This window comes from Montipora capricornis, chromosome 7 (assembly GCF_036669925.1).
Source record: "Montipora capricornis isolate CH-2021 chromosome 7, ASM3666992v2, whole genome shotgun sequence".
NCBI classification, from domain to species: Eukaryota; Metazoa; Cnidaria; class Anthozoa; order Scleractinia; family Acroporidae; genus Montipora; species Montipora capricornis.
The window spans coordinates 16,588,090-16,598,089 of NC_090889.1; the positions used below are offsets into that span (position 1 = coordinate 16,588,090).

Sequence of the window (10,000 nt, forward strand, 5' to 3'; positions counted from 1 at the left end):
AGCCATCGAAGAATTAAAGAGACGCGATGACATTGTTATCACTAAACCGGACAAAGGGTCAGGTGTAGTCGTGATGGATAAGCAGGAATATCTGCGGTTGTTGTCGCAGGCCTCTGTGAATGATACAAGCAAATTCCGTGCTGTCCCCTTAGAGAGACCAAAAAGTAAAGGGAGACCACCTAAGTATTACCATCCCCTCCTAGAGAAAGAAAAACTGGTAGAGTCAACAGTGCACAGAATTTTACCATCGGCGATTGCTGACTCCGTTCGACCTACCGGATCAAGACTGGCTCACTTATACGGGTTGCCCAAGACCCACAAGAGGCAATTAGCAATGCGTCCTATATTATCTGCTACGGGCACTTACAACTACGCCCTTGCTAAATGGCTTGATGCTAAGCTTAAGCCCTTGTCGGTAAACGAACATACCATCACTGATATCTTTGCCTTCACAAATGAAATTCGTGGAGTTAACATAAACCCGGAGAAATCTTGGTCTCTTATGACGTCTCATCGCTCTTCACAAATGTACCCTTAGACGAAACAATTGACATCCTGGCACGGAAAGCTTTCGAGAACAACTGGTTCAACGACACGTATGATCTAAACTTGACCAGAACTGATCTCGTTGATCTTCTGCACGTTGCTACAAAGGGGCAGCTGTTTCAGTTCGACGGGGCCCTATACGAACAGACCGATGGAGTAGCTATGGGGTCTCCTCTTGGACCCCTTTTGGCTAATGTATTTATGTGCTCTATTGAAGGGTCCCTAAAAAGTCAAGGAAAACTCCCAGAATTTTACCGCCGCTACGTAGACGACACTCTAGTCAGGATGCCGGATCTGGCAGCGGCTACACAATTTTTGGATACTCTGAACCACGCCCATAGCGCCGTGAGCTTCACTATGGAGGTAGAGAAAAATGGGATGCTCCCTTTCCTTGGGGTACAGCTTTTAAATCGCGCACCATGTGTTGAAACAAAGGTTTACGTCAAGCCGACAAACACAGGGCTACTCCTGCACTATCATAGCCATGTGGACAGCCGCTACAAGCATGGCTTGCTCGTCACAATGCTTGATCGTGCGCACCGGCTATCATCATCTTGGGCGCATTTTTCAGAAGAGTGTGAACGTCTGAGAGAAGTTTTCCGTAAGCTGAGGTATCCGAATCACCTTATTGATTCCGTCATCAACAGGTTTATCACCTCGAGAGTCGCAGTGGACCAACCTAAACAGCATACCGATGACGCCATCCGGATAGTTATCCCCTATAAAGATCAGGATGCTGCAGTGTCTGTCAAACGACAACTTAGAGATCTTAGTAGCAAGGTGCAGAAGACCATTCAACCCGTGTTTACTAGCCGCAAGCTTAAACAAGATCTAAGCTTGCGTGAGCCCAAGCCTAACATCGTAACCCAGCAATGCGTTGTTTATTTATTCAAGTGTGACCTGTGCGATGCAGGTTATGTCGGGTACACAAAGGGCCACCTTCACACGCGCGTTGAGGGACACCGTCAAAAGGCGTCATCTATTTACAGGCATTATTGCAAAGATCATAACACTGCTGTTCCGAACAATTTCTTAGCACGCTTCAATGTAATCAAGAAATGCACGAACAAATTTGACTGCCTTGTCAATGAAATGCTGTGTATTCAATATCTTAAACCAGCATTGAATGTACAGTCGGATTCTCTTCGTGCTAAAGTATTCATGTAATTAGCTTGGCACTCTTTTATGCAAATTCGTTTTTAACGTAGCCTTTTTACAAACCGCATTTTATCTTTATAACCTTGATAATGGCGCAAGATGCACCGAAACGTCGGTTTCTTTTACTTATATTTCTTGTTTCATGTATTTCTAAATCGTTTCTTGTATATCTTTATATCTTTATATCTGTTGATTGATGCTTCTGTTTCGGGACGTACCACTCGGCGTGCGCAAGTATGAGTGAGTGTGTGTGAGTGAGTGAGGCTATTAGTCTCTCCCCTGGAGGCTTTTCAGGACTAATTTACAATGTGTTTCGGGGGACTTTAGCCAGACTGCTAATTACACAGTTTACAATTTTATTTTAGGAAGTGAAAGATGCCCCCGTCCAGATAAGGTCATACCACAACACCGGGGATACGTCCCCTACTCTTAACGAATAGTGAGTGGGTTCTTTAACGTCCCATACATTTAATTTCCAACAAGGGTTATGAGACGGGACCTCCGGTTTACAGTCCTTATCCGAGAAGACTTGAAAGTCTAACCATTTGCAGATGTAATTACAAAGGCAGCACATTCTCCTCAGTTATTTAAAGACCCTGACTGTTGGTCCGGCCGGAGTCGAACTCACGACCTCCCGCATGACAGCCCGATGCTCAACCAACTGAGCCACCGGTGCACGGTATAGTATAGTCAGGTGGGAAAGCAAACGCACTGCACTTGAGCTCTTAAGGCTCGGGAGTGCGATCACACACGATTTTTTAGGTGCACAACCAAAAAATTAGTCGCATGTGCGACCTCTTAGTCGCTAACTTTGAGCACCCCTGCAGTTGCATGTACATGTACATGTAAGTGACAGACACTAAAAAAAAATCAACAAACTTTCAATGTACAGATTTTCCTCTGTAAACACTTTTCTGCTGATTCCTCTAACTATGAACCAAAAAAAAATAAATAAAAATGAATGCCTTACCGTTTTGGAGTTCTCTGCAAGTGTTTCCAAAAATGTCTTTATCAACTGGAACTTGCTGTGAGTTTTCAAGTTTTCTGTTATTGACTGATGACATTTTCTTTTAAACATCTTCATGAAACTAAAATTGAAACAAAAATATTGGATTTAATAAATACATGTAGCCACCTAACCATACACTGACTGCATAGTTATTGATCATCTGTGATCTACAGTCACTGTAGATCATAGATGATCAATAACTATGCACAAAATATTAATTAGTTATTTTTGCAACCACAAGGTTTGCGATTGGGCACTGTAAATTAATTGAATGAATCAAAAGGAATTTAATTGGCTTCCAAAAAAAGTTCAGCAATACCGTAGCTTTTCTCAAAATGATGTCTCTAATGTATTTTTTACAAATGGTTACATTGCATACCATAACTTCACTTAAGCCAAGTTTGACAGTATCTTATTTTAATTTTGTGAAGTAGATTTTAATCCAGAATATTCATATCTGAATCCTCCCACAGGCCTATTTAGTGATTCTTGTCATCTCCTCAGAATGTCTCCAAAATATCATTCATTCAATATCTCTCGGTTTAAGTCACAAATTTTGTCCTTTTGAAGTTTCCACACTGTTCTTGGTGTTGTAGGGGGCCAAAAACCTCTAAGGCTAAAGGAAACATTAGTACCTTGGCTTTTTCTACTTCTGGTACATAAACCAAAACGACATTTACCTTCCTCTCAATTTTTTGGTGGCAAAGATATTTTGGGTGGCATTCCTGCAGAAAAAATTTCAGCCAGGCAAGCAATTTTCTTATATCATCAGCATGCTCTAAAGAAGATAATGGAGCACCCTTGCACCGACCGAATTATTTTGATTGCATGTATCTGCAAGCTGCGTTATAACAAGACGTACTAGTTGGCAAGAATACACATTAAACATAAGTTAATGGATGTCTTTATGAGTAGTGTGACAAAGTTGTTTTAACCCTTTCAGGCCCGATAGTGCCAAATGGCACTTATAGATTTTACTCTGTCTAACGCCAGACGATTTTACTCGTCAATGGGGAACCCTCGGGCCTGAAAGGGTTAAATTAATCAAGGTTCCTTTGTATCTGTTACAGGTTAAATTTGATTTCAGGTCAAAATGATTTTAACCTACTAAGGTTGATTCTTAATTTCTTTGGGTCTGGTATTCATTATCATACTGTGTCTGTAAATAGAGACAAAGAAATCACACAAATTATTGTACAATCAACCTGTAGGTTAAAATCATTTTGACCTGAAATCAAATTTAACGTTTAACATTTATCCCTAAGCTATCCAACTAAACTTGAACCATGAATTTAATATTTGCAGTCACTGTAATTCTGCACACCAATAAAGTAATTACATATTTACTTTTTACCTTGCAAGATTTGTAGGAAACAACTCCAGTTCCAAAAGTCCTTCCTGATCCAGTAATTCTGTCATCTCATCCTCACATTCTGGATCTTTTTTCTTTAAACGAAAGTACTTTTTCTTCCAGGGAATAAACTACATGTACAGAAAAAAAAAAGATTATTGTAAATTAGTGTACAGATCCTATTACAGTGAGGACACTCGAACCATGAACACTTGATATTTTTTTGTACATTTTTTTAGTGACTGTACAATGTGGGCTCGTCCTTTTGACAAGAGTATTTAATGTTTTTACACTCACAAAATGCTATACATGTAACACTATACATCATAAGAAGAGCCTTTATTTCTTCCCCCCCCCAAAAAAACAATTTACACAAAAATGTCAAGTGTTCACGGTTCAAGTGTCCTTACTGTAATAAATAAATAAATAAATAAATAAATAATAATAATAATAATAATAATAATAATAATAATAATAATAATAATGAGTATTATTATAATTATTAAATTGAGTACCATTAAAAATAATTGATTCTTAATTAAACTGCAAGTTCAAAGCCTGGCGTAAGTATCAAAGAAAGTTATAAAATACTGCCAGAGATACTTGAGGTCAATATTCGCTGCAATTCCAAGTCCAAGGTTGCTGCCTAACGGTCGCCCGGTCACCTGGGGCGCCTTACTTGCGAGCGCGGGCGACCAAATTTCTGATCAAGTAGCCCGAACGAGCGCCTTACTTGATTAATCCTCACTCACATGTAAATATGATTCCAGCTGGAATTAGTTAATTCTGGGCTCTTGAAAAAATGACTCGGGCTACTAACTTTTAATGTTGGAAGCCCGAAGGGCTCCCGGACAATTTTCTTAGGCAGCAGCCTCTAAGTCCCCCGGCCTTTTGAATAATCAACATTTTCCCTGGCAACAATAACTTGATCTTTGGCAAACCCTTCGCATAAACTTCATTTTCATCACAAACTCTTCAGTGGGCTTAAAGCAACCAGAACTTTGTTGTCTTGGACATTACATGTATAAACATTAAGCGAATGGTTGGTGCCTCACTCGATGGAACACTTCCGTCCAAAGCAAGTTTGAAAGCTTTAAGACCAGCAGTATGATAATTTATTATCAAGTTAGAGGACTTACTGACATCAGAAACAAAAAGATATTAAACTTTTAGTTGTTATCACTAATGCCCAGGACAACAATGTTCTGAGAAGCAAACATGTTCATTCCACATTCCAAAGACATCATGTACAAAAATAATGTGACTAGAACGTACACCTATGTTATAGCTAGTGACCGTTACTTTTTTTGTAAATAAATAATGTTCTTATTGCTTATTTTTAACATAAATTACCGAATATCTTGTTATGATTCTATTCCACTGCTGGCAAACCAAGACACAGTTTAACATCAAGTCTATAACAGGTAATTGACAGAATATATTCTCCATTATCTCTTCAGGGAGGTGTGAAAATTCTTTCACAGGAGGGGTGGAATCGTCAGAGTCATCCTCTGTGTCACTTTCGTCACCTTTAACCAGGCCATACATGGAAGATCTCGCAGATGACATCTTCTTCCTTTTTCTTGGCTTCTTTTTTCCAGCTTTGCGTGAAGAATCACTGCTTTCACTGCTACTTGAAGCTAACTTTTTGTCAGCTTGGTGAGGAGATTCGCTGCTTTCACTGTTACTAGGACTTGTGTTCGCATGCAAAGACTCAATTCCCTCCTTTTTACTAGATTTGTGTGATAATTTACTACTTTTACTGCTACTTGAAATTGACTTTGCAACCGAAGTCACACTGGGCTTCTCTAGGCTGTCATCATCTGAACATTCGCTGCTTTCACTGCTAGTAGGACTTGCATTTGCAGGCAAAGACTCACTTTCTTTCTTTTTGCTAGATTTTTGTGATAATTTACTACTTTTACTGCTACTTGAAGTTGACTTTGCAACTGAAGTCACACTGGGTTTCTCTGGGCTGTCATCGTCTGAAGATTCACTGCTTTCACTGCTACTACATGAAGGTGTTGATTTTGCAGGCAAAGACAAACTTTGCTTCTTTTTGCTTGATTTACGTGCTAATTCACTGCTTTTACTTTCACTAGAAGATCTCTTTACAAATGATGACGCACTTGACTTCGTCTTTCTAGATTTATTGTGTGACAATTCACTGCGTTTACTGCCACCTGGAGTTGACTTTAAAACCGACTTCTTACTTGGCCTTGGCTTCTTCATCCTGGCTTCATCTGAAGATTTATTGCTACTAGAAGTTGACTTTGCACACGGAGACACTTTTGGCTTCTTATTTTTAGCTTTGTGTGACGATTTCTCGCTGTCACTGCATTTAGAAGTTGATGCCAGAGACGAAGACACACTCTGTTTCTTTCTGCTAGCTTTGAGCGAACTTGTTTCACTGTCACTGGAATTCCCATTTTCCGGATCATGCTTGTGTTGTACCACATTCACGATGCAACAATCACTATCGGAGGAAATTCCCCCATTTTCATCCATGTCACAGTCGTCGTTATGTGATGTGTTATGCTTGTGGCGTTTTTGCAGCTTTATCTTCCTCCCACTTGGACGCTTCAGTGGTTGGTTTCGGCGTTTTCTCTTGCGTGCAGATTTTGGTGACGAAGAAGGCGCTATCGGCGCCATATGAGAAAATGAACCACGTGTATCCCTTGAGCAATACACAGAGTCTTTGCCAGAGCTGTCTTCAGTAACGTGTGATTGCCAGCCTTCACTTCCAAGAACAGACCAGCGCAAGGAAGATGTAGATGTGTGCTTAGGGTCGCTCCCAACAAGTTTCACTGCTTGTTTGTGTACGTTCGTTGCGGTTGTAAAACCGCTTGTTCCCACTGGAAACGCAAATTGATCCGAAATAGCATCCCCAGTTTCTCTTGATTCTGTCGGCGTTGGAAACCGGGTTTTGTTCTTGAGATCTTTCTTCGGCTTTACAAGGAAATTCACTTCTTCTTTGGAGATACCGCTCTTTGGAGTAAAGTAACTTGAAATTATCCGTTGATGCGGGGACAAAACATACTTGTTTCTTCTTTTCTGGGGAGAAAAGTTGCGAGCCATAGGTTGACGGTTGGTTGACAGTTGCATTTCCCAGGTCTCCCATACGGAGGGGAGGGGGGTAAGGAGTTGTTTCATGCTAAAAAGATAATTTTGTCGCACATTTGTGCAATCATCTTTGAGCCAAAAAAAGTAGAAATATACGTTTTTCTCTTTTTTCAATGACAGAATAATGTAAATCGTTCAAATGATATCAAGTTATTTTTGTTATTCATCTTATTTTTTATGCAACGGTACTCCCCACCCCCACTAGAGAATTATTAGTTGAAGCCAACATGGCGGGAGAAGTTCATTTCTCTTGTTATGAGAATTTCCCCGATTATCCTCCGCCTTTACGCCTCGTACAGCGAAACAAGCTTGACGAATTCATCGCTATGGTGGATAACAGCCAAGATAAAAGAGCCATATTGAACTGTGTCCATTCCAAATCTGGCGACACAGCTTTAATTGTGGCAGCACGACAAGGGCACTTTGATTTGATCAAGTTTTTGATTGAAAGTGGAGTTGACGTCGAGCAACGTAACAAGGACTTGAAACGAGCTTTACACGAAGCAGCTGCTGGATCGCATGTGAAATGTGTAAAAGTTCTCATTTCTTATAAAGCGGAGATTGATTGTTTGAAGAGAGCAGATTGGTAAGAAACGAGCGGGTGCGGGCGCGGGCGCAGCACAGGGCGGGACGGGATGGCGGGATCGTGACTGTTCTTTCTGCCCTTATTAACTACTAGTAATAGTTTCACTACACTTTCCCCCTCCTAAGATAGTATGAAAGGCAGTTTAATTATATGCTGAACATGTCGCCCTGACTACCCAAATGGACTACGCTATAAATACTATTTCGAATGAGTACTGTTTGTCTATGTTTAAGCCATGTCTCAAGTAGTGCTTACCTAAGCCTAAACGCCCATTTTAAACAGTGTTGAAAAAAGTTTTTAAAAAAGAACAATTAGTCTTTCTGACAAATTTTTTTTTTCCCGTTTTTATATTCTTTTTTCTCTCACCTATTTTTGTATATATCATGGTAGTTGTCATCATTTTTTCCATTCATTTCCATTGAAGGCTGTAGCCTGACAGCCGAAAGCTCGAAAGTTTTTAACTGTATATAGCCAGTGAACGTTTTTTATAATAATTTTTTAATATGTTTTACCCTGGCTACGGTTCTTCTATTTTTAAACAGTCTAAGCAGCCATTTAAATATAAAAAGGTTAGCTTTCGATAATGTTATTGTTGTGATGGCCGATTACATCATGTATACTAAGTGAAGTGAAACCGGTGCAATTCTTGGATTTAGCTGCATGTCACCATGCGCACGAAAATAAACAAGGTATGTGCAATGAAAGTATAATTTTATAGTCAATTCAGTTCTTTCAATAGTTCTCATTCAAAATGGTATTTTTAGAAGTTACAGTCAATTTTAGGGTAGTCCATTTGGGTAGTCCATGGACTGGGGGCCAGTGTTTTGTCACCACCTGTCGCCCTTGTTTCTGATTTGCGTCTGACAAATCTTTTCAAGCCCCTGTTTTGAGCCACGAAACTCGATTTGCATTAGATCTGCTTCAATGTTTGAATTTTCAGATCAATCGCTAACCCGAACAGTACTTTGGTTCTCCTTGCCAGTTTCTACTTTGTGACTCCTAAAACACCTTGGCCGCGTTGAACAATACCAATACCAAGTTAGGCTATGATCCTCGCAGTTACAATTGTATGAATGCATTTTTTTTTTTTTGCAATTGTGGAGAGATGCCTGAAAAATTCAGGACTTCAATAGGGTTTGAACCCCATTGAAGTACTAAATTTTTCGAGGATCATGGCTTAACTTGATTTCATATCCGCAGTTTAATATAATGGATTCATTTGATATAGATGACACTTCATTTGTCAATACCAATACCACTTGCGCGCATAATCGATACCACCTTGCATTCCGGGTTGAGCATATCAAGATTGATTCCCCCTACAATATCTACATACATGTGCCAATTTATACATTCAAGTTACCCTATTCCTGCTGGGACTTCTAGGTTGCCTCCTTGGAGGGCCAAAACCCTGCGGGGACAATTATCAAGTTTTACATTACCCATCATACCCTTTTAAAATGTTTTCTTTTTTTTTGTAAGAAATGTCTCTTGGAGCAACTGCAGAATTGAGGGCCACACAGAGCCAGCACATGCAAAGTATTTAGAAGCTTTTGTAGAACGAGGTCCACATAATAGGAGCTTTCGTTATTCAATGATATGGAAATAAGTGACTCTGTATTTCTGTATGTGAGAGTTAAACATAAACTTGGACTCTGTTGAGTTTAAGTGCCAGTTGTAAACGTGTATGTGCCCTTGGGCAACCAAGATCAAACATTATAAGAGCACATTGTTTTACTTGTACTGTACTTATTTTCCCCACGTAGATTAATCTCCATCAAATGTACTTCATTATCACAAAATCAGAGGAAAATTTAAACATTGTAGGGACCTGGCTGTTCCATGAATTTCGCACAATGGTGGGCTTGCTTTAACCCTTTCACTCCTGTGGGGTTCCCCATTGACGAGTAAAATCGTCTGGCGCTAGACAGAGTAAAATCTGTAAGTCTCATTGGCCCTTACAGGAGTGAAAGGGTTTTAATCTATTCATGAGCGATAACAAGTTGTGTGTTCTTACTTTACTTTTCTGTCTTGTTAGAATAGGACTCCACTTATGATGTCATGTACCAAGCCTAACATCGACACCATCTCTTTATTGGTCCAGAGTGGAGCAAACATGAAACTAACAAACAAGGATGGATGGAATTGTTTCCATGTTGCTGCTAGAGAAGGTCATACAGACATCTTATGTTACCTCCTTGATTGCTGTGCAGGCATCTGGGACACA

At 39.9% G+C, this 10,000-nt stretch overlaps 2 protein-coding genes and 1 pseudogene across 4 annotated transcripts in view; 2 read left to right on the forward strand and 1 right to left on the reverse strand.

Moving 5' to 3' along the window:
* The window catches only part of LOC138058328 (F-box DNA helicase 1-like), a 42,969-nt gene extending 35,776 nt beyond the window's left edge, over positions 1 to 7,193 (reverse strand). Inside the window, exons 1-3 of the mRNA XM_068904275.1 lie at positions 5,418 to 7,193; positions 4,068 to 4,195; positions 2,675 to 2,792 (exon numbers count right to left, since the gene is read on the reverse strand). Of these exons, the coding sequence (XP_068760376.1) occupies positions 2,675 to 2,792; positions 4,068 to 4,195; positions 5,418 to 7,169 (1,998 nt within the window). The 5' untranslated portion in view covers positions 7,170 to 7,193. The remainder of the gene's footprint in view (positions 1 to 2,674; positions 2,793 to 4,067; positions 4,196 to 5,417) is intronic.
* On the forward strand, positions 59 to 1,713 carry LOC138057473 (uncharacterized; annotated as a pseudogene).
* A 197-nt stretch (positions 7,194 to 7,390) lies between the features above and the next one.
* LOC138058329 (ankyrin repeat domain-containing protein 16-like) overlaps positions 7,391 to 10,000 on the forward strand; it is a 16,530-nt gene continuing 13,920 nt past the window's right edge. For all 3 annotated transcript variants that reach the window (XR_011133864.1, XM_068904277.1, XM_068904276.1), the window contains exons 1-2: positions 7,391 to 7,773; positions 9,817 to 10,000. The exon at positions 9,817 to 10,000 is cut by the window's right edge and continues 37 nt beyond it. Coding sequence is in view for 2 of the 3 variants with exons in the window: in XM_068904277.1 (XP_068760378.1) it covers positions 7,415 to 7,773; positions 9,817 to 10,000 (543 nt within the window). In the remaining variant the exon portion in view is untranslated. The remainder of the gene's footprint in view (positions 7,774 to 9,816) is intronic.